This window comes from Quercus lobata, chromosome 7 (assembly GCF_001633185.2).
Source record: "Quercus lobata isolate SW786 chromosome 7, ValleyOak3.0 Primary Assembly, whole genome shotgun sequence".
In the NCBI taxonomy this organism is placed as follows: Eukaryota; Viridiplantae; Streptophyta; class Magnoliopsida; order Fagales; family Fagaceae; genus Quercus; species Quercus lobata.
In genome coordinates this window covers 5,908,086-5,935,692 of record NC_044910.1, presented here as the reverse complement: position 1 = coordinate 5,935,692, position 27,607 = coordinate 5,908,086, and the positions used below count along the sequence as shown (strand labels likewise).

The window sequence follows — 27,607 nt, the reverse complement described above, 5'->3', positions numbered from 1 at the left end:
AGCCGGCCCTGTGTCCATCATCCAAATAACCAAGTGCGGCAAACAAAACTGTAAAAGTGCGCGAGCTCCGTCAATTAGAGGATTTTTAATCCTTAGAGTTGGTAGATGCTGCAACAAAAAGATTAACATGTATTGAGCTTCAGTTCTAATGTCCAAGCATAGGATAGCATTAAGGTGATTGAAGTAAAAAAGCATTGAGAAAAATACTTACAAACAGAGGACCAGCTGGTGCAAATTCCAAGTAAGGTAGGTAAGCAGCAAGCATATTTGACGCCATTCTTGTTGCTGCATGCACTGCGCTAACACGGAACATTCTTTTCTTTTCTTTTCGTATCTTCTAAGTGTTGAGACAATTTCATATGACTGCTGAACATTTGAGCCACTTTTGGCGAACTCATCAAGCTCAAGTACTAGCTGGTAACAGTCCTGCACATACAAGTTGCTAACATAATAGGTCTACAAAGAACTTGGAAGAGATCTTTATCGCTAAACCCCTGCGTCAGTTGGTAATAAATCTCATTTGCAATATCATTATATCACCGCGACCCTCAGTGAAGAAAATGTGTCAAATAATTTCAATAAAGTTTGACGCATTTGTCACAGCCTGATTTGATTTCATAAGACAAAATATTTTTCGTCAAACCAAACACAGCTTCAAAAGAATATATACACAAAAGAACATTACATAAACAATAATTTAAAAAAATATTTCATAAGATATTTGCCTCTTGAAATCTTAAAATGAATTGTTTCCAGAAGAGAGAAGGTCTACTCTAAAATCTAGAGTTAAGCAAAATTAGGTCATTGCGTAAAGCCCCATGAGAAAAGGTCAGAAATTGTAATTAGTTTTTTTTTTTTTTTTTTTTTTTTTGGGGGGGGGGGGGGGGGGCTAGAATAAGCTAAAGATTTTTTTTTTTTTTTCATGCATAGATCTCTTTTATTTTGTGTTAGGGTTATTATCATTTCTCAAAAAAAGGGTTATTATCATTTAAAAAAAATTATTAACTGGTTAATATTTTAATAGTAAAATACTATTTAATAGAAAATTACAATGCTCGGCCCAATAACATAACGAAACACAATTTTTTTTTAGCATAATTTTTAGTAGACATTTTAGCATAAAACCAAATGAAATTTTATAAGAAAAATATATTCTCCCATAATGCACTCATTGAAATACACTACAAGGAATTCATTATGTGCAAATGCATTTTGTCAATATTTAATCCAATGTGTTAATGTATTTTTATGTTATGGGCTTTAGGCCCAGCTAGTTTACTTGTATAGCACACTTGTACTTGTACCGCACAGATATGCTTACTTGTATTGCACACATATGCCTTCTATATAAAGACACTCATGTATATTCTTTTACTCATGAAATACAATACAATCATTCAGTATTTCTAACATGGTATCAGAGCCATTGCTCTAACCTTTTCTTAGCAGTCTTGTCTTTATTGATGTTACTCCACTCTCAACATCGCTTCCGCCATCACAACAGTCGCTGCAACCTCATGCCGTTGAACCTCCAACGTCTTCCAGCCGTTGTCTTTGGGTTCCGGACCTGCAGCCCCTGTCGTTGAGGAGTCCAACACCGCACAGATCACTGCACGTGTCATCCCACTGCGAATATTGCTCCAATCACATTTCTGGAGATATCATTGAGATCGTCTCGAACCGATCTACCCGACGGTGAAAGCCTCACAGTCATCGGAGACTGCATGCCCCTCACGCTCCGCCAAAAGTTTCTGCGTTAGAGACCTACGCGCCACATGCGCCGTCCCAAGTTCAAGCTGACGTCACCTGTGACGTCATCTACACCACGTCAGCCCTAGCTGCGTCAGCATCCAGTCATCTGCTGACGTCAGTGTCACATCATCTTGGTGACGTCATCTGCTGACCGTTGACTGACTGTTGACTTTGACCGACCGTTGACTTTTCTCCAAGGTTGACTTTTTCAGTCAAGGTTCTCCTTACCTAGTTTTTCACGTAGATTTCATTTTTGCAGTCTATTTTTGCATATTGTGTCTCTAAATGGATAAAAATGATGTTTTTCTTCCTTGCCCCATCAATATTATATTGGAGGGGAACAAGAATTACTTATCTTGGTCTCAACCTATGCGCAGTTTTCTTAAGGGTCGTATGCTCTGGCATTACTGTATTGGTGCAGTCACCATTCCTATCAAGGGAGCAAGTGAAGAAGATGCTGACTTCCTTGGTTGCATGATTGAATGGGATAGTCACAACCACATGATCCTCACATGGATTCAGAACACTTCCATTCCCTCCATCTCCAATCTGTTGGGTAGCTTTGATGATGCAAAATCAGTATGGGACATGTTGGCCAAAAGGTAATCCACTACTCATGGATCCATGAAATATTAGTTAGTGGTTGAATTGCATCAACTCAAGCAAGAACCAAGGCAATCCATCAATGACTACTATGATCAGCTTCGCTTCATTTCGGACCAAATTGACCTTTCTGATCCAACTTGGGCATGCTCAAAGGATGCTTAGCAATATGCTTCCATTAGTGATGAATTTCGCCTCTATGAATTCCTGATGTCACTTCACAAGGACTTTGAGCCCATTCAAGGTCAGCTCCTAAATCGCAGTCTTGCTCCCTCTCTTGATACTGCTGTGAACGAGTTGGTTAGAGAAGAAGCTCATCTTGCAACCTTTCAAGCTCAGAATAAGCTCAATGTTTTGGCTATTACTCCTTCTGCTCCACTCATAGAGCAACCTCAACAATCAGGTGATTTATCTGACTCTAGCAATCGTCGCAAGCAGACCAACAAAAAGTTCTGCAATTATTGCAAGCATCCTAGCCACACCATTAAGACTTGTTACCGTCGCAACAAATCTACTGCTGCTGTTGCTAACACTGAGCCTCATCCGCCAATGGTTTCCATTTCAGCTAAGTCCCAATCTTCTGGATCCACTATCAACCTCTCCCCCATTGAACTACAGGAGATCATAGCTCAGGTTGTTCGTATGACTGGTAATGCATCTCTTTCCACTGCTCTCTCTGTTCTACCTGGTAAGTCTCAAACTTGGCATTTTGATTCTGCCTATTGCAATCACATGACACCTCACTCGTCCTTATTCTCCAAACTTGACCCTGCACCACATCCTCTAAATATTCATATAGTTGATGGTTCCACCATGCATGGGAATAGTCTAGGTTTTGTTTCGACCTCTAACCTCTCTGTTCCTAAAGTCTTCCATGTACCTGACCTATCCTATAATTTGTGCTCTGTGGGACAATTAGCTAAACTAGGTTATCGCCTTATTTTTTACTATTCTGGGTGTATTGTGCAGGATCCGAGGACGGGGCAGGAGCTTGGGACCGGTCTTAGAGTTGGGTGTATGTTTCCCGTGGACAATCTTCATCTTCCACCTGTTGCTCCTATGTCTGTTGCTGTTGCAGCTGCTGCAGTTTCTTCCTTACCATCTCTTGCACTTTGGCATTCTCGTCTTGGTCATGCACCATCTTCTCAGGTACAATAGCTAGCCTCTAAGGGTCTGTTGGGTTTTGTGTCCAAAGACAATTTTGATTGTACTTCATGTCAATTAAGAAAACAGCCAGCTTTGCCTTTCAATAACAGTGAATCCATTTCTAGTAGTATTTTTGAGTTAATTCATTTTGATGTTTGGGGACCTTCTCCTGTTGCTAGTATTGGTGGATCTCGATATTTTATTATTTTTATTGATGGTTATTCTCATTATGGTTGGATTTTTCCTATGAAATCTCGTTCTGAAATTTTACCAATATACAGCAACTTTGCAAAAATGGTTGAAACTCAATTCTCCAAACGTATCAAAACTTTTCGATCTGATAATGCTCTTGAATATACTCAATATGCGTTTCAATCTCTGTTACATTCCTATGGCACTGTACATTATCTAACTTGTCCAGGTACCTCTTAGCAAAATGGTCGAGCTGAAAGAAAACTTCGTCATATTCTTGACACTGTTCGTGCTCTTCTTCTTTCTGCCAAAGTTCCTACTCCATTTTGGGGTGAAACTGCTCTTCATGCTGTTCATGCGATTAATCGCATTCCAAGCACTGTCATCCATAATCAAACTCCGTATGAGCATCTGTTTAGGTCACCTCCTGACTATCATCACCTTCGCTCCTTTGGATCTGCCTGTTTTGTTGTTCTTCAACCTCATGAGCACAACAAACTTAAGCCTCGATCTAGACTTTGTTGTTTTCTTGGTTATGGCGAAACTCAAAAAGGGTGTAGGTGTTATAATCCTGTCTCTCATCGTCTTCGTATTTCTCGTAATGTTGTCTTTTGGGAACACTGATTGTTTGTTGAACTTTATCACTTTCGTTCTTCCCTGACTACCTCCTCTGTTTTAGAAATCTTTCCAGATGAGTCTCTTGTTCCTTCTACAAATATTTTTTATCCTCCTTTGGACTTTTCTCCAGATATTTTTGATGCTTCTCCTAGACAGGTCAAAGATGAACAGGTTGATGATGAGCTACACCACCTTGAGCCTGGGTCCCCTGCTCCTGCTCTGCCTAAAGATCCTCCACAAGACATTCCACCTCGCCACTCCACCCGGGTAAGATCCATTCCTGCACATTTACTTGACTATCATTATTACACTGCCCTTGCTACTCTTCACGAGCCTCAAACCTATCGTGAGGCCTCCACTGACCCTTTTATAGCAGATTGTAATGAAAGAGGAACTTGATACATTAACCAAAAACCATACTTGGGATCTGGTCACTCTCCCTTCTGGACAGTCTGTGGTTGGTTGTAAGTGGATCTATAAGATCAAGACTCGTTCTGATAGGTCCATTGAGCGCTACAAGGCTCGTCTTGTCGTGAAAGGTTTTACACAGGAGTATGGGATTGATTATGAAGAGACTTTTGCTCCAGTGGCTGGTATCTCATCTGTTCGTGCCCTCTTAGCTGTTGCTGCTGCTAGTAAATGGAATCTTTTTCAGATGGATGTTAAAAATGCCTTCCTTAATAAGGATCTGAGTGAAGAAGTCTATATGCAACCTCCTCCTGGTCTCTCTGTTGAATCAAACAAGATTTGTCACCTTCGACGTGCACTTTATGGCCTTAAACAAGCTCCACGAGCTTGGTTTGTCAAGTTCAGCTCCACTATCTTTCGCTTGGATTACACTGCCAGTCCATATGATTCTGCCTTATTTCTTCGTCGTACTGATAAAGGCACCATTTTGCTTCTTCTATATGTGGATGATATGATCATAATTGTTGATGACCTTAGTGGCATTCAAGAACTCAAGGATTTTCTCAGTCAGCAGTTTGAGATGAAAGATCTTGGACATCTCAGCTATTTCTTGGGTCTTGAAATTACTCACTCCATAGATGGTCTTTATATTACTCAAGCCAAGTATGCCTCTGACCTTTTGTCTCGAGCTAGACTCACTGACAGCAAAACTGTTGATACTCTAGTTGAGCTTAATGCGCATTTAACACCATCGGGGGGAAACCATTGTCTAATCCTTCTCTTTACAGACGATTGGTTGGCAGCCTAGTTTATCTCACAGTTACTCGTCCAGACATCTCTTATGATGTTCATCAGGTGAGCTAGTATCTGTCTACCCTATGATCAACTCATTATGCTGCAGTTCTACGCATTCTTCGATACCTGAAAGGCACTCTCTTCCATGGCCTTTTCTACTCAGCTCAGTCTCCTCTTGTACTTCATGCATTCTTTAATGCTGATTGGGCAGGAGATCCCACTAATCGCAGGTCCACTACAGGTTATTGCTTTCTCCTTGGTTCTTCTTTGATTTCTTGGCGAAGTAAGAAACAAACTTTCGTGGCCCGCTCCAGTACTGAAGCAGAATATTGTGCTCTTGCTGATACCACATCTGAGCTCCTTTGGCTATGATGGCTTCTTAAGGATTTGGGTGTGTTTACATCCTCTGCTACTCCGCTTTATTGTGACAACCAGAGTGCCATTTATATTGCTCACAATGATGTCTTCCATGAACGGACTAAACACATTGAGATTGATTGTCATTTTATCCGTTATCATCTTGTCCATATTGCTCTCAAACTTTTCTCCGTCTCCTCCAAAGATCAACTGGCAGATATTTTCACCAAGTTACTTCCTAAGGGATGCACTCGTGATTTGGTTGACAACCCCAAGCTAGTCTCACATCCACCTTGAGTTTTAGGAGGGCTGTTAATGTATTTTTATGTTATGGGCTTTAGGCCCAGCTAGTTTACTTGTATAGCACACTTGTACTTGTACTACACTTTACTTGTACCGCACACATATGCTTACTTGTACTGCACACATATGCCTCCTATATAAAGGCACTCATGTATATTCTTTTACTCATGAAATACAATACAATCATTCAGTATTTCTAACATAATGTAGCTTAAAAGAATTTTTGGCAGTCTCTTTATCCCTCTTTTTCTCCAAGTTTTACAAGTCAAACTCAAAATCCATGCTCATCTGCTATTCATCGCATTGTTAAAATGACTTGAAAAATAGCTTCTTCTCACTTAGGGTGAGTCTTCCTTCTCACATAGGGTGAGTTTTACTTCCTTTCTTACTTTTTGAGAGGGTTTTCTTAAAGTAAGGTGAGGGTCTTAACATGGATGGCGACTTCATTGAACATTTACAAAGTATCAATTTGACGGAGGAGGAGGGGGAAGTGTGTAAGGTGAGAGTAACACGGAGAAAGGAAATTCTAGAAGAATGCTCACTAAGTCTTCTAGGTCGTTTTCTCACAAATCAACCTTGCAACCAAAGAGCGGCCAAGTCCACGCTTAGAGTAGTTTGGAAAATGGGATTAGACTTGAGGATTGTGGATGTCGGGGATGGATTCTTTTAGCTCAAATTCACCCACTGGTACTCCGATGGTGGGAGAGAGGCATGACAACTGCATCAATGACATTCCAAACACTCACAATTTGGATTTAGATTTGGGGTTTAGCTTTTGATCTTCTAACGGAGGAGACTGGAAGAGATATCGGGAATGGAATTGGAAAGGTGGTGGAGATAGATTCAACGGCATTTACGATAGACCAAGCTAGGTTCATCAGAATAAGAGTTGAGGTTCCCTTATACAAGCCTATTCGCAGGGGGTTGTTTTAAGCCCGAAGGGAGACAAGCTGCGAATTGGGTTCAAATACGAACGCCTTGTTGGTCTTTTCTTCAACTATGGACTCTTTGGTCATGAGACAAAGGACTACTTTACACCAAGGGACCCGAGACAGGTTGAACCTCCATACGAAGAGTGGCTGAAGGCAGGTCATCGGTGGAAGGAGGAAAGCAGCACAAGGGGTGGGTCTGAACCACGACAACCACCAAGGATTGTTGGCCTGTCAGTGAATGTCCACAATGGTCAGAAGCCATTTCAAACAACCAAATCTCCAATATCCCAAAATAATGTCGCATTAAACGCCAATCATGATAACGGGAATAACAGAGAAATAACGTGTCAGAAAGAATCATTAAGTCGCGTGCAAATTGGGGTCAACATCTCAGAATTTACTCCATCCCAAACCAAAAATGCATTTACTCAATCATTAAGTCACGTGCAAATTGGGGACAATATCTCAGAATTTACTCCATCCCAAACCAAAAATGCATTTACTAAGGAAGCAAGAAACGTGCCCAGTGTAATGACCTCAAATTCATCCAATGATCTGGTTAGTGTCCCAGTTGAATACATGCGAGATAATAACCCTTCCATGACAACTAAAAACTCACGTGAGAAGCCACGTGACCTGGTGAAAAAAACTTCAGCACATGAAGGAAAAGGAAGCACTTGGAAGAAATTAGATAGACCAAAGGAGACTACAATAGAAAACCCTACTCAACCCACCATCAGCGGCTCGAAGAAAAGAATATTGAGGGATGATGCAGACCTCTCAAAGAACAATGTATCAAGTACAAAGCGGACCAAAATTCTGGAGGTTACCCATAATGACATGTTTTCAAGGGCGGAGGCTACGGGCCAGCCCTGCCAAGTGTAATGACTCTTGATGGTGTCACAGAAAACATCCAACTCCATAACTCGTCCATATGTCTCGTCCAACGAAAGACAAGCTACAACAAATCAAATAGGCGAAGTGAATGTTCCAAGCGTTCTGGCCAACCTCGTCCGTCTATGGACGGACGAGACCTCATGGGAATCTTACTCATCATCATTCAAGCAAGGGCAAGCCGTCCAAGATGGTCTCGTCCGTCTTTAATAAAAGATGGACGAGTTCACCGTGGAACGTCCCGTCCAACCTAGGTAACCTCCATAGCGGTTATGGAAGTTACCCCCAATTCTCCGGACTCCTCAACATTGGGAACGGTTACTAAACAGATAACTGTTCCACACTACTATATAAGGATTCTTCAATGAAGGGTAAGGGATTCAGACAATTTTATTTTGAGAAAATACTCCTTCCTTACAGAGTTCAAAAGTAACTAACTTCATCACCGGAGGACTTTTGGCCGGTCCCCTCTGATTCAGTGTTCCTTGTGTTATAGGATATAACCCAAAGATCATCGTTCGAGTCTCGTCAACCTACTGATATCCAAGGAATTATCAGTTGGCGCCGTCTATGGGAAGAGATTGTTTCACAGTTTACTTCTCCGTGACAAAGGGTTGATGATTCGGACTAGATCGAGGGCTACTAGCCCAGGCCATCAGGGAAGCAGCAACCCACATCGCGATCGCCAGTCTGCACCGGTCATGCAGGCATCATCTGTCCAACATGCGCAATCTATGGCGGACGCTATGGCGGAGTTGACTCGCCAAAACCAAGAGTTAAGAATGGAGATTAATATGAGGAGGCAGACACATGAAGAACGTGAAGGAGGACAAACATAGAGTCATGGCGGTAGAGAGAATACCGAAATTGGAAGTCAGTTCAGAGGCACCACTTCACGAACGGTACCACATTTGAAGGAAGAAATAGACCAAATGAAGAGAGTTATGGAGGAAATGAAAGAGAATATGAGAAGGGCGAATTCGATAGAAGATTTGGTTCACAGAACTGATTCCCCCTTTACGACTTCCATCAACGGTCACCCCCTACCATCAAAGTTCAAGTTGCCTTCTCTGGATTCATATGATGGAACACGTGACCCGTTTGATGACATAGCCACTTTCAAGACCACAATGCATCTTCAAGGGGTGCCTGACGAGATAATGTGTAGAGCCTTCCCTACCACCCTTAAGGGTCCGGCGCGAGTTTGGTTCAGCAAAATACCCCCAAATTCGGTGAGTTCTTTTGAAGAGTTGAGCAAGTTGTTTGTTAACAATTTCATTGGGGGACAAAGGTACAAGCGTTCCTCGTCCAGTCTGTTGACAATAGAGCAGAGGGAGAACAAGAGCCTTCGGTCATTCATCACCCGTTTCAACAGAGAAGCCCTGAGTGTGGATGAAGCAGATGATAAGCTCCTATTGGCGGCCTTCCATAATGGGATGAATTCGGATTTGTTTATACATAAACTCTATGAGAAAGAGCCCCAGTCCATGGCCGAACTCGTCCATTCGGCTCAAAATTTTATGAATGCAGAAGACGCGATCATTGCTAAGAAGAGGAAGAGGTCTGAAAGAATGGACACAAATCCCAGTCACCATCACGAGCAAGGTACTCGTCCAAAGAAGGGACGGACGGAGGAAAGGAGAGACCGGGAGGAAAGGAGAGATCGAGATAGTAAGAAGCCAAGCCCTTCAGTACAGAACCAGCAATATACCCCTTTGAACGCCCCACTTAAGCAAGTCCTTATGTAGATCGAGGATGATCCTTCCCTGAAATGGCCGGAGAAAATGAAGGGGGATCCCAACAAGCGCAATAGGAACAAGTATTGTCGCTTCCATATGGATCATGGTCATGATACAAATGAGTGTTTCGATTTAAAGTAACAAATTGAAAATCTTATAAGGCAAGGGAAGTTGAGGAGTTTCCTTGGACGAGACTACAGGGACGAGAAACAGAAAGGGAAGATGGAAGAATCATCACGACCACCACTCGGAGAAATAAGAGTCATTATAGGGGGAAGTTCAACTAGCCAGTCGTCCAAGTCCAAGAAAGCATACTTGAAGGTAGTACAGAGCGTCCAACTTTCTGGACGATCACCGAGAGCAAGGTCCACGGACGAGCAGGCAATCACCTTCACGGACGAAGACGCTGAGAGAATTCATCACCCCCATGATGATGCTTTCGTCATCTCCTTATTAATTGCAGACTACACAACTAGAATAGTGCTTGTGGACAACGGAAGCTCGGCAGACATTTTATATTATCCAGCCTTTCAGCAGATGAGATTAGGACGAGACCAGCTCTGTCCAGTAAACTCCCCCCTAGTAGGCTTTGGTGGGATGAAGGTGCAACCAGTGGGTACTATTTCCTTATCCGTGGTAATGGGGGCATACCCACGACAAATCACCAAGGATGTGAACTTCCTTATGGTAGATTGTCCATCCTCCTACAATGCTATAATTGGAAGACCAAATTTGAATAGTTGGAAAGCTGTTACCTCTACTTACCACTTATCAGTCAAGTTTTCAACAGAACACGGAGTAGGGCAAGTACAAGGGGACCAACTGGCAGCAAGAGAATGTTATCTGGCCATGTTGGTCATGGATGAACAAGTTCAAGCCATGAATATTGAAGAAAAGAAGGTTGTAGCAGAGTCTACTGAAGCATTGGAAGACATTTCCTTAGATAAAGATAACCCTGAGAAGTATACCAGGGTTGGAGCAAATTTAGAAGAGAAGATTAAAAAGGACCTCATCCAGTTTTTGAAGAAAAACATTGATGTGTTTGCATGGAGTCACGAGGATATGCCGGGTATAGACCCTAGTGTCATTACCCACCGTTTGAATGTATGTCCTTCCTCTAAGCCTGTACGGCAAAAAAAGAGGATGTTTGCCCCTGAGAGAGATGGTGCAATCAAAGACGAGGTCCAAAAGCTGATGGTAGCGAAGTTCATTCGGGAAGTGTACTACCCGGATTGGTTGGCCAATGTAGTAATGGTCAAAAAGGCAAATGGCAAGTGGAGAATGTGTGTAGATTTCACTGATCTGAACAAGGCTTGCCCCAAGGATAGTTATCCGCCGCCACACATTGACCAGTTAGTAGACTCAACTGTAGGCCACAAATTGCTTAGCTTCATGGATGCCTTTTCGGGATACAATCAGATAAGGATGGACGAGGCTGATCAAGAGAAGACATCCTTTGTCACCAGTCAAGGCTTATTCTGTTATAAGGTAATGTCATTTGGTTTAAAGAATGCAGGGGCGACATATCAAAGATTGGTCAACCACATGTTTCGTCCGCAGATTGGGCGGAATGTGGAAGTCTATGTAGATGACATGCTGGTGAAAAGTCAGGACGAGGGAAGGCATCTAGACGACCTGCAGGAGACATTTGACACACTGAGATAGTATCACATGAAGTTGAATCCTAGCAGATGTGCTTTTGGAGTATCGTCAGGGAAATTCCTTGGCTTTATGGTCTCCCACAGGGGAATTGAAGCAAATCCAGATAAAATTCAAGCAATATTGGACATGAAGCCACCGCAAAATACCAAGGAAATCCAATCCCTTACTGAACGAGTTGCCGCGCTTAACAGGTTTGTCTCTAAAACTACTGATAAATGTTTGCCATTTTTTAAGGTTCTCAAAAAAGCATTCGAATGGACCGACGAGTGTCAGAGAGCTTTCGAAGATTTGAAGGCATATCTTACCATGGCACCACTGCTGAGTCCATTAATGGTGGGAGAGGAGTTATATTTATACCTAGCGGTAACCCCGCATGCCGTGAGCTCAGCATTGATAAGAAAGGAAGATAAAGTGTAAAGACCTGTGTACTATGCAAGCAAGGCATTGAAGGTAGCGGAAGGACGGTATCCACAAATGGAGAAATTAGCCTTCGCACTGATCACCACTTCTAGGAAGCTGAGGCATTATTTCCAAGCACATCTCATTAATGTCATGACAGATCATCCGCTCAAGAAGCATTGAACAGACTGGAAGCTGCAGGACGATTAATCCAATGGGTTGTAGAGCTCAGTGAGTTTGATAGCAGGTATCAACCAAGGCATGCCATAAAAGCTCAAGCCCTAGCAGATTTCATTGCGAAGTTTACTCCAAGTCATAATGAGACAGAAGACAGTAAGAAATGGGTCGTCTACGTGGATGGTTCGTCTACACGGCATGCAGGAGGAATTGGTGTGGTCCTAGAATCCCCAGAAGGAGATAAACTGAAACATAAAGTTCGTCTACAGTACTAAGCAACTAACAATGAAGTCGAATATGAAGCCCTCCTCAAAGGGCTAGAGTTGGCTAAGTCTGTGGAAGCCAAGTCCATACGTGTCCTGGGGGATTCTCAACTGATCATAGGGCAAGTAAATGGGATGTATGAAGCGAAGGAAGAACGGATGAAGAAATACCTTAGTAGGGTGACGCGCCTTGTGAAAAGATTTGAAAAAGCTGACTTCGTTCAAATCCCAATGGAGGAGAACATGGAAGCTAATATTATAGTAAAAGAAGCCTCAGCAAATGAATCAATGGACAAATTAGATGAAGTTCAGTATATGCCAAGTATAGATGTCCCGGAAGTACAACAGGTGGATAGCAGAGAAAATTGGATGACCCCCACTATATCATACTTGAAAGACGGACGACTACCAGAAGAGAAGGACAAAGCCAGGAAGTTGAGGGTGAGATCAGCTAGATACGTCCTTATGAATGAAGTGCTATACAAGAGAGGCTTCTCTCAACCTTACCTTAGATGCTTAGCTCCGGACGAAGCAAACTACGTACTAAGAGAAGTTCATGAAGGGGCATGTGGCAATCACTCAGGAGCCAGATCACTTGTCCACAAGGTCGTCCGTGTAGGGTATTACTGGCTAAACATGCAAGCTGATACTAAAGCATACGTTAAGGTCTACGACCAGTGCCAGCGGTTTAGTAACGTCCCCAGGCAACCATCGGAATACCTCACCCCGATGGTGGCACCAAGGCCCTTCGCACAATGGGAACTGGACATTTTGGGTCCCTTTCCTCTGGGCACATGGCAAATGAAGTTTCTAGTGCCCACGATTATTTCACCAAATGGGTAGAAACTAAACCGTTGGCAAATATCACACAACAGAATGTGAAAAATTTCGTGTGGAAGAACATTGTATGCAGGTTTGGAGTGCCGAAGGTATTGGTGTCTAACAACGGACGACAATTTGACAATGCACTCTTTAGGGACTTTTGCTTACACTTTGGAATTTAGAACCATTATTCCTCGCCTGCACATCCCCAAGCCAACGGCTAAGCTGAAGTTGCAAACCGATCCTTGTTGAAAATCATCAAGACTCGGCTTGAGGGGGCAAAGGGAGTATGGCCAGATGAATTACCAGGAGTTTTATGGGCGTACAGGACCACAGTGAAAACCTCTACAGGGGAGACTCCTTTCAAGCTAGCCTATGGAAGCGACGCAGTCATACTTGCAGAAGTACATATGGCTAATCACAGGGTGATGATGTATCAAGACAAGGATAATGAGGAGCAACTCCGTCTGAACCTCGATCTAATAGACGAGGTAAGGGCAAACGCAGAACATAGGGCAACAAAGTACAAGAACCTCATGGCTAGGCAGTATGATGCGATGGTGAAGCCTAGGCATTTTAACATAGGAGATCTCGTCCTGAGAAAGGTCTCTTTGTCAACCAAAAACCAGCACATGGGAAGTTGGGCCCAAACTGGGAAGGACCCTATAAAGTTATCAATTGTAAAAGGCAAGGATCCTACTACCTGGAGGCCCTGGACGGGAGAAAGTTGGAATATCCTTGGAATGTGGAGCACCTGAAGAGGTACTATCAGTAAAAGTGAACCTATGGACGAGCCTGGATCTTGTCTGTCTACTTACGTTCTACTTATGTTTGATGTTGTTTGTGTTTGATACTACTTATGTTTGATGCTATTTGTGTTTGAAGTTTGAAACTACTACCTTATTACTTACTATGGTTGTGTCATGGTTATGGACGAAGTTATGAAGTATGTACTTATTAAATAAAAAAGCATCAATGTGCATGTGCCTTATCTGTAAACAATATCTATGTTATATACAAAATGTTGTGAGAATTTTACATCTCCATGATATTTTCGTCCAAGCCAATTCTCAAGAGGATTGAAAGATCCAAGACGAATAAAATCTCTAGACGCAGAGATGTAACGTCTAAATTTTCTTGAATAAAGTAAGGAAAAAACCATAAATATACTTGTCCAACTCATGGACGAGGAAATGTCAACATTTTCGTCCAACTTAAGGGCGAGAATCAAAAGCCAACTGAAACAATCCAAACTCTGGACGAGAAAAAAAGTTAGGCAAAAAAAGGTGGGATAGTATGTAAAATCAGCTTGTAAGTCTTAAGACGAATCAAGCTGGATAAAAATAGTACCTGCAAAGACGAGTTAGACTAACATAATATGAAGAATATGTATTTTCGCCATGGACGAGCTAAAGCTGGGGTTTGAATTAAAATAGCTTAACAGCATTCGTCCATTCAAAGAAAATGAGATCACTCGTCCATGCAAAGAAAATAAAACTTCATTCATTCAAAGGGTGGACGTCCTACATCCAAAAACCCTTGATTAGTTCAAAAAACTGAGATGGTTGTCTAAAAGCCCCGTCCTAAAACCATGGACGAGGCTAGTGTATTCTTGTTACATAAAGAAGGTCCTAAAATAGAGGACCGAACAAAAACCAAACAAAAAAAGAAAATCAAAGACTGCTCTAAGTGTAAAGGTCTCGTCCTTAAGTTGGGGGAGCATTGACATTGGGCTCATCCTGAGGTGGCTGAGTGCTGGCGTCATCTTCCACATTGACGTCATCAAAGCCGGTCTGAAGAAGAGAGCTTGTGGCAGCAGCAAGGTCAAGTTTGATTGAGCTAAAGTCAACTTCAGGGAAGTTCTCAATAGTGTCCATTCTAAAATCCTCAAAACCAGCTGCATAATTGCGATCCAGAGTGTCTGTGTACACTTTGGACGATTTGAATTCAGCCACAACGTCCTCTCTTGCCTTGGAGAGACGAGCATTCAGCTCGTCGTTCATCTTTTGCAAATGATCAATACGGGTATCCTTCTCCAATGCATCAGTCCTTAGCTCCTCGATTAGCTTGTTATGCTCATTGACCTCCTCCTTAGCTTTTGCAGCAGCCCCAGCCCATTTTTTGCAGTCAGCGTTCACCTGTTAAATCCTCGTCTCCAACAAGACCCTCGTCTTATCCAGTTCTGTTGCCTGTCTGGACGCTGCTATAAACTTTGACATGGCCTATGAATAGATAAAACAACATAGGATGGTTAAATGAAGAAAGGTTGTTAACTGAACAAGGACGAGAGATATTAACATACCTTAAAGAGGTCATGGATGCCAGAATGCTCAAACTCCTTCAAGCCCATGTTATAACACATGTTTATGTCCTCGTCCAGGACAGCCAACTGAAAACGTTCCCAAGCCAGTTCCTCATTTTTAATAATGTTCGTAGAAGGCTGGGACGAGCCAGGCGCAGTTGGCTTGGACAAAGGAGTTCTGGGCGGAGGAGTCTTGGACGGAGTGGACTCAACTGGAGTGGACGAGTCCACATCAACTACCTGGATGGAAGGCTAAGACTGTGGAGGTTTGGACTTAATCACCTTGGACGAGCCCTGCTTCACTCTTTTGTCTCGACGACTAGGGAGCCCTTCCAAATCAATGTTCTTTGGCAAGAACTTCCTTTTGTCCCCAGCCGTTGGACGTACCTGAACCTTAGGACGATCCTGGGTCTGAGCCTCAGGACGTTTCCCCTCACCTACAACTTCTTTCCCTTTGTTCTCTTTCATTTTTGACATTCCTAAAACGAGATAAACAGATTAGGAATATATACATATATATATATATATATATAAATAAATAAATAAATAAAAAAAAAAAAAAAAAGCTTAGCTGAAAACTTACTTTTACGCATAGTAACCTCGTGTGCAATAGCTTCGTCTGACGGCTCAAGACCTAAACCCCACTTGGCTAGACATCTAAGAGTGACAAGAGAACGAAAGCTCCTCTGTATGAAGACGAGCCCTGTGGGCGCGGTCACGGTGAAATTTGCTCAAAGACGGACGTTTGGCAGTTACAACACAATGAATAAATAAAGGTTAGAAATTGTAAACGTACCAAATAGAAAAAAGGATAAAAATAAACAAGGGGAAGGAACGTACCTTCTGGACAAATGTTCCCTAGGTCCCCAGTGTAAGGAGGAAAGGGGTCCCTACCAATGTCCACAGGGTTCCTTGCCCAGAAGCCTGAGACAAAGATGAATTCCGTCTTCCACTTCCTGTTAGACGAAGCTAGGGACTTGATTAACCTACAATCATTCCCCGTAGCAGTGAACTGATAAAAACCCTCATATTGACTTATTGCAGAAGGTTTATAACAATAAAAAAACTCGTCCACAGTAAGAGGACGGTCCCCACCAAAAACTTCCCTCCACAAAATTTGCATGGAGATAACTAATCTCCACATATTAGGATTGAATTGACAGACACCTAAACCTAACTTGACTAATAACTCTCTAGCGAAGGCATTTAAAGGAAACCTAAGGCCACCTAGGAAGTAAGATTCATAGACGCCTATTCCAAAACGTGGGTCACAACACCACTCTCCACGGACGGGCAGCCTATGGTTAAACTCGTCCGGAATTTGATACCAAGATTTAAGACTATTTAACCTTTGTTCATCCGTCTTAAAATGGACGCCTACAGCGCAACTAAAGACGGTCTCTTCCTCGTCCGTCGGATTGGACGGAGGCACGCTGGACGGAGAGCTAGCTTGAGAGCCAGAAGCTCTCCTAAGTTGTTCTTGGACGACCTCAATAGGGAACCCAGGGGCCCCAGAAGAGTAATTCTCGTCTGTGCTTCCTCCACTATCATCACTAGCACTGCTAGAACTAGATCTATCACTACTGTCCTCATAATACTCGTCTATAGCCTTATTAAGGCTATCAGTGGACGAAGAAGCAACATACATTTTTGACAAGAAACTTAGAACCTAAAGTCGGAGAGAAGAAGAATACCTAGCTCTAGACGGAAGAAGACTCTAGACGCAGAGGAACTCCTAGATGAGACTCTAGACGATGGATGTCAAGGAAGAAAATCTCTGAAATGAGAAGGGTTAAGGGAGGCATTCCACTATTTATAGGATGCTGACCTGGGCATTTGAAACGACTCTACCAATACGAAAAAGACACGTGGCATCTACCTCGGAAAACTAAATCGACAGGATCAGTCGCCAATAAAAAAATGACACGTGGTGCATTGATTTATTAACCAATTATATATACGTCCAAGGACGTGTTGGCAGTTCACCCAACTCATTGAACGACCCACATGGACGAGGGGGCAACTGATGGTGTCACAGAAAACATCCAACTCCATAACTCGTCCAATGAAAGACAAGCTACGACAAATCAAACAGGCGAAGTGAATGTTCCAAGCGTTCTGGCCAACCTCGTCCGTCTATGGACGGACGAGACCTCATGGGAATCTTACTCATCATCATTCAAGTAAGGGCAAGCCGTCCAAGATGGTCTTGTCCGTCTTTAATAAAAGATGGACGAGTTCACCGTGGAACGGCCCGTCCAACCTAGGTAACCTCCATAGCGGTTATGGAAGTTACCCCCAATTCTCCGAACTCCTCGACATTGGGAACGGTTACTAAACAGATAACCGTTCCACACATACTATATAAGGATTCTTCGATGAAGGGTAAGGGATTCAGACAATTTTATTTTGAGAAAATACTCCTTCCTTATAGAGTTCAAAAGTAACTAACTTCATCGGAGGAGGACTTTTGGCCGGTCCCCTCTGATTCAGTATTCTTTGTGTTACAGGATATAGCCCAAAGATCATCGTTCGAGTCTCATCGACCTATTGATATCCAAGGAATTATCAACTCTCATAAGTTGGAACTGCCGGGGGTTTGGGAACCGGCATGCAATTGATGTCCTCTCTCATATGATTAGGGAAAAAGCTCCCAAGGTTTTTTTTTTTTTTTTTTTTTTTTTGATAGAAACAAAATGAATTGTCAAAGAGATACGATGGATACAAGAACATTTACCCTACTGATGCATGCTAGTAGTGCCTTGTATACAACGTAGAGGTGGTTTGGCACTTCTATGGAAGGAGGAGGTTAATCTACACATCCAAACCTACTCACCCCATCACATAGACGCTCTCATACTTAATGATGAACAACCCCCGTGGAGGTTGACGGGATTCTACAGTTGGCCGGAGGAGTCAGAAAAAGGAATCATGGCAACTCCGAAAACATCTCCACACTAGATTATCAGTCCCATGGCTATGTTGTGGCAATTTTAATGAGATCTTAACCTCTTCTAAGAAGCAAGGTCGATTACTGAAATAGCAACAACCAATGATGGAGTTTCGGTATACACTAATCCATTGCAGGTTGGTGGATATGGGTTTTCAAGGAAATATATTCACATGGAACAATGGTCACCCTGGGGAAGAGTTTGTACAAGAACGATTGGACAAAGCCTGTGCAACCTTGGAGAGAAGAGCTATGTTTCCTCACACTAAGGTAACTCATCTCCAATCTACCTTTTCAGATCATATTCCCATTCTCATAAATCTGTCCAGGCCAAAACAGAATTGCAGGAAGAGGAAAATTCCAAGGAGGTTTGAAGAAAAATGGGTAAGCCAACCTGGTTGTGAAGAGGTGATCCGTGCATCATGGGAATTTGAAATTGGAGAATGCAGCCCTATGTATCGCCTATTTGAGAAGATCAAAAAATGCAGGCAAGCACTAGTCACATGGAGCAGTACCATATTTGGGAATTTTAAAACACAAATCCAGGAAAAACAAGTGGCCTTAGAGGAGCTATCTTTACAAAATGACCCAGATAATCAGCCAATAATCAGAACTCTAAAGAATGACATCAACGCACTCCTCCATCAAGATGAGATTTTCTAGCGCCAGAGATCAAGATCCATTTGGCTACCAGCGGGTGATAAAAATAAGAAAATTTTCCATCAAAGAGCTAGTCAGTGAAATAGAAAAAACCACATTTCCGGGATCACATCTCATAGTGGGGAATGGTGCACTTCTGAGGACCAAATTGCAAAAACAGCCATCCATTATTTCCAAGACTTATTTACATCATCGAACCCATCTGATTTTAATGGGGTTTTGAACTCGGTGGATCACTTGGTCACTCCAGAAATGAATAGTACTTTACTCCAAAGGTATAATCCGAAGGAGGTCAAGCAAGCATTGTTTTAGATGCATCCATCAAAAGCACCAGGACCAGATAGTATGTCCCCTTTTTTCTTTCAATAGTTTTGGCATATAGTGGGTCAAGATGTAACAGCTGTAATCCTTTCAGTTTTAAATTCTGGTCATATGTTGCAAAAGATGAACTATACTCATATTATACTGATCCCAAAAAATAATGATCTCAAATGCATGTTTGATTATAGGCCAATAAGTTTGGGCAATGTAATTTCCAGAATTGTTTCTATGGTCCTAGCTAATCGTTTGAAACTAGTACTTCCTATGGTAATTTCTGATGCCGAAAGTGAGTTTGTTCCTAACCACCTTATTACTGATAACACTATTGTAGCCTATGAGTTGTTACACAAGATGCGGAACCAAAGAAAAGGGAGGATGGGACAAATGGCAGTCAAGCTAGATATTAGCAAAACTTATGATAGGGTGGAGTGGGGATTCTTGCGCCAGATAATGCTAAAAATGGGTTTTGATCCAAGATGGGTGCACTTGGCCATGGAGACAATCACCACTACCTCATATTCTGTTCTAATCAATAAGAATCACAAGGCTTCATCACCCCATCAAGAGGTATAAAATAAGGAGACCCACTCTCACCATACTTGTTCTTGCTTTGTGCTAAAGGCCTATCTGCTATTTTGAGGAAAGCCACCAGTTAAGAGGCATAAAATCTAGCTAATAAGGGGTGTGTATCTCTCACCTTTTTTTTTGCGAATGATAGCCTCTTGTTTTGTCGCGCCATCGTGGAGGGAGTGCCAGCGGTTACTAGACCTTTTGGAGACGTATGAGGCTACATTGGGACAAGCAATTAATAGACAAAAAACTTCATTGCTTTTTAGCACCAATACCAAGCCGGAGGTGAGAAGAGCAATTCAACAAATGTTGGGGGCAAGGGTTATGTCTAACACCAAGAAATACCTAGGACTACCTATGGCAAGTGGAAAATCAAAGGTCAATACCATTAAAGAGCTCCAAGAAAAAATAACCAAAAGGGTGATGGGGTGGAAGGAGAAGTTTATATCCAAAGCTGGCTGTAAGATCCTAGTGAAGATGGTGGCACAAGCCATACCCACCTATTCCATGAGTTTGTTCAAAATCCCCAAAGCTATTTGTGACAATATCAATTCAATTTTGTCAAAGTATTGGTGGGGGCAAACCAAGGACGAGAGGAAGATTCATAGGATTAATTGGCAAAAACTATGTACACACAAAAAGAAGGGAGGAATAGGGTTTCGAGATGTAACGGCTTTCAACTTAGCAATGTTGGTTAGGCAAGCACGGAAGCTCATTCATAATAACCAATCACTCTTCTACAAGGTCTACAAGGCAAGGTATTTTCCTAACTGCAGCTTTATGATGGCAGAGTTAGGACCAAATCCATCTTTTGTTTGGAGGTCACTCTTGGCTGCAAGAGATGTGATAAGAGTGTAGTCTACATGGAAGGTTGGGGATGGCCGAAGCATTGGGGTCATATCACACAAATGGCTACATTCTGGACCTGTTTTCCTTCATGAACCTAATGAGCAGATGCGAGTGAGAAACTTGATCAACCATGATACAAGACAATGGGACAGGGGCTAGCTGGCGGCTACATTCACCCAAAGGACATGTGCAGAAATATTAGCTCTCCCACTCAACCACCTCGGTTCACAAGATACTCTGACATGGATAGAGAATAAGGCACAAAAATTCTCGGTTAAGTCAGCATACCGAGTCGCTCTCAAATTGAAATCTGCTGGATGGGCAGAGCACTCTTCAGCTCGGGAACACAGCGCGACATGGGGAAGAATTTGGAAGCCAAATGTCCCACACCCCCCCCCCCCCCCAAAGTTTGAACTTTCATATGGAGAGCATGTTGCAACTACCTACCTACGAGGAACAACCTATGTCGAAGGAAAGTCAAAATTGAGGCAACATGTGAATTCTGTCGACGAGAACCAGAAACGACATCCCATATGCTCTGGTCTTGCCCATTTGCACAGAATATGTGGGCTTTGATAAGAGGCCGAGCTCAAAAATGCAGCAATGAGGTGAATGATTTTTTCCTGCTATTCAAAAAAATGCAGACAGTTTTGGAAGAAGCAGATCTGGACAAGTGGGCAGTCACGGCTTGGAGCATTTGGAATGCAAGAATAAGTTTTATTTTGACCATGTTCAGCTTCAGCCAAGGATCATCATGGAGAGAGCAACTAGCGTGTTAATCGAATACCAAACATGTATGACAGCACAGCAAATAGTGAGCTGATATAGAGTTACGTTGTTGTTTTTTTTTTTTCTTTTTTCTTTTTTTTCATCGAGGTCACGGCTATGGTTGTAGTCAGTACCCCCCCCCCCCCCCAACGCCAAGCTGGCCTTACTTGTATGATTATGAGTTTGATGCAATAAACTTTCTACCATTTGTTCAAAAAAAAACTCAAAATCCATGCTCCAATAGGCTCTCTTGATTATTTGCATTTTTCTATTTAGTACAACTTGCTTTTAACATATGCATACACATGGATATATTTAAAAAAAAAAATTATTATTTTATCATTAAAATATAAATAATTAATCAAATTATTAGAAAAAGTAAATGTAATTAGTTACATGTTAAAATTCTTGTCTAAATTTAATACTAATTATAAGGGCTGTCCACGGGTCGATTCGGGTCGGGTTTGTGCCCAACCCGAAACCGACCCGCCGAAATCAGGTGACAAAAAAATGCACCCGCCGCCAACCGTCGGAGTAATCGAATCAGGCAAATCAGACCATCAACAGGCGGTGGGCGGGTCAGTAGAGGTCGAAAATCCAGAAAATGACGAAAATCGGCGTGAAAAGGGCAAAAATAAACACATGAAGACGGCGAAAATCCGACCAAAATCTTTGAGGTTTCTCTAGATTCGGCCTAATCTAGGCCATTTTTGACAAGATCTTGGCTAGATCTAGCGAAATCTTGCCGAGATCTTGATGAAAATGGTCTAGATCTCACTGGATCTACCAAATAGCGCTAGAAATCTTATGGGTCGGTCAGATCAGTTTGATCGGATTCTAGAGAAGGAAAACTAACCTCTGACCCTTCAAACTCGGGTTTTGGAGAAACAAACCCGTCGCTGACGCCGGAGAAGTTGGATCGGTTGATGGCGAGTCGAGTTCAGTCGGTGGCGGTGGGTGAGTCGGGTTGACCAAGTCTCTGGATAGCCCTACTAATTATGATCATTTGTTTCCTAATTTTTTTTTAATAAGATAGAACGTGTGGTTAACTTTGTTGAGTAGATATATGATTGATTTTTTTTTTTAATTAATTAATATTAGACTCATAGTATTTTGCACTTATTAACTCACTTGGCAGTTGGCACAAAGATTAAAATACTTAAAGTGGACATATGGCACAAAATTAGCCCACAATGGAAATATAATTTGGAATCTAATTGAATTTTTTCTAAACTTTGGCTTTAAATATATATATATATATATGTGTGTGTGTGTGTGTGTGTGTGTGTGGGGCTCTCCACAGTCCACACCTAGAGAGTCATTGTAGCTCTCTAAACCAACTGTTTAATTATTAATTAGCAAAAGGTTATAGGGTATGAATTTAATTAGATTCCCTAATTAAATTCAAGCGTGGCTTCTTTGAATTTAATTATTCTCAAAAAAAGTTAAGGTTGTTTGTTCTTTATTAGTCAATCCAACAATTTGTTTGAATTTAATTGAAATACCTAATGTATTGTTTTTAAATAAGGATAAAGTTTGACAATAAACTTAATTTTAGCCTAAGACTACAACTTCATTCAATTATTTTTTATTGGATGTGGATTTTCACAAATTCATCATTGGATTACATTTTCTTTTTACAACCTGCATGTTTGCAAAATTTCCAAAATATCAAATATTTATAGCTATACATAAATTAAATGTTTAAATTTCAAGATTTTGTAGTCTAAAATTATTATGTATAAAAAATAAGTTAATTAATCGAATAGTAAATAAAATCCGATTGGTTTGAAATTTTACATGTGTTAAGAATATAAAAAACATGCAATCCAACGGTTAGATTTTCAAAAAATGTAGCCAAATTAATTTTTTAAGTGGGAGTTGTAGCCTTAGGCTACCACCAAATTTGTAATCAAACTTTGTCCCTTAAATAATTATAACTAAATTTTACTTTTAATTAATATAAAGAAAGAATAAAGAGTTTATTGGAAATTGAATTTGAATAAATAGGTAGCTGAATAAGAAGACTGGGTTTTTATGTCAAACTTGTTTGAGAATTTGAAGATGGTGTTGGAGATGCCCTAAATAAATAGCTGTAGATAACATACCTCAATTGCCATGCAACCCCCTTGGCCTAAATTAGGTAGCATAGGATGAGCGGCATCACCTAACAAAGTTACACGTCCAATTCCCCAACAAGAAATCATATCTCTGTCATATATGTCTCTCTGCAAAACCATGTGCTCTGGTGTTTCCATAATTAAAGTAATCACTTCATTACACCAATTTCCAAAGAGTTCCAAAAGCCTCTTCTTTTTACCTACAACATTCAAGACATGATTTTTTTCAGACACAGTTGTACAAGTGAAGATGAATTTAGTTAGCCAAAATAATAACCACAAAAGAGAGAGAGAGAGAGAGAGAGTTACCACAGCTGGGAGGATCAGTAGTATTTCTTTGGGGCCGCCCCTTGTGGAAGGCATACCATTGCATCTTCTCATTCCCAACATATAAAGCAACAAAGTACTGATTCAATCCCAGGAATACCCGATACCTTCAAACAGAGATCAAGACTCAAATAAACAAATCGTTTGCATATTAGATTAATATAACTACTGAATATCTTCATACTTGCGCCATTTGTGAGTACGAAAAAAGCTAGTTACGTAACATACCCAACAGTATCTATGTATGGTGGCACAAAGTTCGTTACTCCGCTATAGCATGTATAACCTGAATATTTCGCTTCCTGGGCCCCAAACAATTTTGAACGTACCTACAAAGAAATTAAGGGTATGTTTGGATTGAGTTTATTGTTGCTGAAACTGAAAACTGAAAGTACTGTAGCAAAATAATTTTTAAATGTGTGAATAGTATCGTGGGACCCATTTTTAATATTTTTAATGCGTGAACAGTATATGAACAGTACGTGAACAGTGAACCCATGTGAGGTTACTGTTCACGTGCAGGGAAAAAAAAAAAAAAGGCAAAACGTGGAACTGAAAACGCAAGAATAAGCACTCCCCAAACGCTCACTAAGATGAATATGATAAATTATTATCTATCCAAAAAGTTAAAATTAAGGTTTGAAGTTAGGATTTTTTATTCTAATACCACGATAAATTACTAATTTTTAAAAAATATTAAACTATTAACATTTAATTATTTGACCCTTTTTCTAATGGAACAGTCTGTGATTAACTAGGGAAATTATTAGGTATTCCTGAAGTGTTATAAATATGTATTCCTCCTCTCACATAAATGGTGGGTCCCACCATGAATTTAATTAGTGAGACCCGTCATTTGTGTGAGAGAAGAGGAGAGAGTACGCATTTATATTACTCCGAAAATACACAATAATTTTCCTTAAGTTAAGGGGGGGGGGGGGGGAATTCTTCAAATTCTTGTTCATTGACTTAATTCATTACAAAATGGTTTCTTTGCACTGCGGTAAATTTGTAATAAATAAATTTAAAAGCTTTGATTTTAGCATACCGTTGACCAAATTCCATCTGCTCCAACTAATATATCTCCATCATACTGCTGTCCATCTTCAAGGGTAACTGTAACCTAATAAATTAACCATGAAAGGACAATGAAGATATATACAGAAATTGCTTTATTATGATTGAAAGAAGTTAGAACACCTCAAAACCTTGTTGGGGCCTTCCATGAAGTCCACAACTTTAGACTTGTTTCTCAGAACTTCGGACCCAACTGCATTAACTAAGATTTCTTGCAATGTCATCCTACATATTACTTGAGTTATAGGAAGTCTTCTCATTACAGCAGGAGCAAAAAGATCAAACTTCGTAAACCTGAAGCAGAATAAGAAGGGATACAATACAAAGACACTCATAAATGTTGGAATATTTTAATATTAATTAATTAAAATGTACTTATATTACAACATAAATGTAAAGATGTGAGAATTTATACGAAAAAATGTTTAATCCCACGTTGAAAGGAAGAGAAATTATTTTATTATTTTTAATTGTGGTGATTAATGGGCTAATATGAATTGATTCAAATATCGAGCTAGATACATACCCAAGAAGAAGGTGAAAGGAGGAGGTGTAAATGGTTCGAATTAATACTATCCGTTTGGGTCTTTTCATTCTTCAAAGACTCCTTATCTCAGATTTAAAGAGAACGAGTGTCACACCTCAATCCAAATAGTGTTTGTAGTGGATGAAGTTTTTTTTTTTTTTTTTTTTTTGGATAGGTAAATAGTGAAAATGAAGCAATGAGGTTGGTACACAAACATAAGACACCACAAAAATTATTATTTCCATTAAGCAATCATTTAATCGTAAGAGACTATCAAATTAAATTTGGGATAAAAGGCATAAACTTTTGAGACTAATATTATCAACAAAAAATAATAATAACAAAAAAAAAATGTAACATGATTTAACAAATACTATTATATATATATATATATATATAACTTTAATAAAAATTAATAGGTTTATAACTCCTAATCATGAAATCAAAATTTATTATATCTTCTAAAAGGAAAATAAAAAAATCCATATCTCTAATTTTCTAAGTGAAGGGCCATGGTTACATATCTTTGCTTACAACATTTAGGATGTGTTTGTTTGGAAATGAAATAGAGTGGATAGAAATCTTTGGAGAGAAAATAGGAAGAAAAACTTTTTTAGAATGTGTTTGGTTAGGTAGGGTGGAAGGAAAATAAATGGTGAGGTCCATGTATTTTTTTTCTTGAACCCACTAAAAAGTTTTTTTTCTAAAATAGAGAGAAAATTAAAGAGAGAAAATCAGACTGCTTAATGGAACAAAAGTGAGAGAAATTAAAATTTTTTCTACCTTCCCACTTTTCCATTCTCCCACTATTTTCTATTCTCTTATTTTTCCACATTTCTAACCAAACGAACCTTAGCACTCAAGTCAAAAGAAATAACCTCAACTATAGAGACAATTAAAAAAAAAAAAAAAAAAAAAGGGCTAGGCAACCAAGGAAAGGAAGAGCATGAGAGAAGAAGCTTACCATTCACCTGAGATACCATCTGCAAAGCCATTAATCCTATTTCCAGTAATCTGACCTGCTTTGATTATTTCCTTGGCAGCAGTCTCATCGATTGCTTGCAACACAGACAAAGCACTACTTGAGAGTTGAATTGGGCCACGTTCCCTACCTTCCCCTCTCACTGCACTCAAATCCTTCTCAAACACCATTACTTCAAACCCTTTGTGCTTTGCAGCCAGAGCCAATACCAGTCCCCCAATGCCCCCACCAGCTATCAAAATCCTGAGTCTCTTCCTTCCTTCACTACCACTCCTTTCCTCTGACTTTAGACCATATTTACCACCTTCACAACTCACAAAATAGCATCTCATTCTGTCTGTTTTGGCTCTGAGGTGACGAATGTTAATGTATTTCTGATTTTGATGGCATGGATTAATGTTCAAAAGAGATGCCATATTCGTGCAAAAGACAAAAGATTTTGACAACAAATGCTTAATGGTGTATGTATGCATTATATAACAAAATTAACTCAGGACGGTCCTTTCTGCAAGACTTTGGAGTGATGGTTTTTTTTTTTTTTTTTTTTTATAAATAATTATTGTTTCGTACTCTCAATCCTTACTTTTTTTTTGCTAAAACGTACACTCAATCCTTACAACCACACATTCCACGCTATATATATATACATTTTACTGATGATATGAAAGAATATAATTTATGTTTTCCATCACTTGCCACGAATGCTATATTAATGTTAAGTTTTTTTTTTTTTTGAGAATAATATTAATGTTAAGTTATGTTTTCACACATCACGTACAAGTCAACGAAAATCGAAACTATATACTATTATACTGGTTTGCATTAAGAATAAATAAATGCCAATATGGAAAGCATTGTAAATAAGTAATATAGAAAATTATATATAATTGACATTTGACATGTGACCTTTTTTTTTTTTTTTTTGAGAAGGAAAAAAAAAAACATAATATTTCTACCACTAAGATACCAACTACTATGTAAATAATTGTTAAGAGTTTTGTAACTTAATATGTACTGCCCCACACTTGAGATCATGCATGTAAGTGGAGTTTTGTTTGGCACAATAATAAAAATATGGGGTAGCATATTTAAA

The 27,607-nt window shown here is 40.3% G+C and overlaps 1 protein-coding gene and 1 long non-coding RNA gene across 2 annotated transcripts; both read right to left on the bottom strand.

Moving 5' to 3' along the window:
• LOC115952579 (zeaxanthin epoxidase, chloroplastic-like) lies at positions 1 to 26,955 on the bottom strand. Its single transcript, XM_031069754.1, has 8 exons — positions 26,497 to 26,955; positions 25,138 to 25,300; positions 24,978 to 25,052; positions 24,158 to 24,258; positions 23,912 to 24,036; positions 23,591 to 23,802; positions 212 to 426; positions 1 to 108 (listed from the first exon to the last, which is right to left on the bottom strand). The coding sequence occupies exons 1-8, from the start codon at positions 26,928 to 26,930 to the stop codon at positions 93 to 95; spliced, it is 1,341 nt and encodes a 446-aa protein (XP_030925614.1). The 5' UTR covers positions 26,931 to 26,955; the 3' UTR covers positions 1 to 92.
• On the bottom strand, positions 14,597 to 16,529 carry LOC115952580. Its single transcript, XR_004083469.1, has 3 exons — positions 15,948 to 16,529; positions 15,365 to 15,843; positions 14,597 to 15,284 (listed from the first exon to the last, which is right to left on the bottom strand). It is a non-coding gene; the product is annotated as an uncharacterized LOC115952580 (long non-coding RNA).
• Positions 26,956 to 27,607: the final 652 nt, after the last annotated feature.

Bases quoted from the DNA above. Each gene is read 5' to 3' on its own strand.
- LOC115952579 (XM_031069754.1), bottom strand. From the start codon at position 26,930: ATGGCATCTCTTTTGAACATTAATCCATGCCATCAAAATCAGAAATAC. The intron at 25,301-26,496 runs GTAAGCTTCTTC...ATTCTGCTTCAG, and splicing joins GATGGTATCTCAGGTGAATG to GTTTACGAAGTTTGATCTTT. The intron at 427-23,590 runs GTATGTTATCTA...TTGTATGTGCAG, and splicing joins GGGGTTGCATGGCAATTGAG to GACTGTTACCAGCTAGTACT.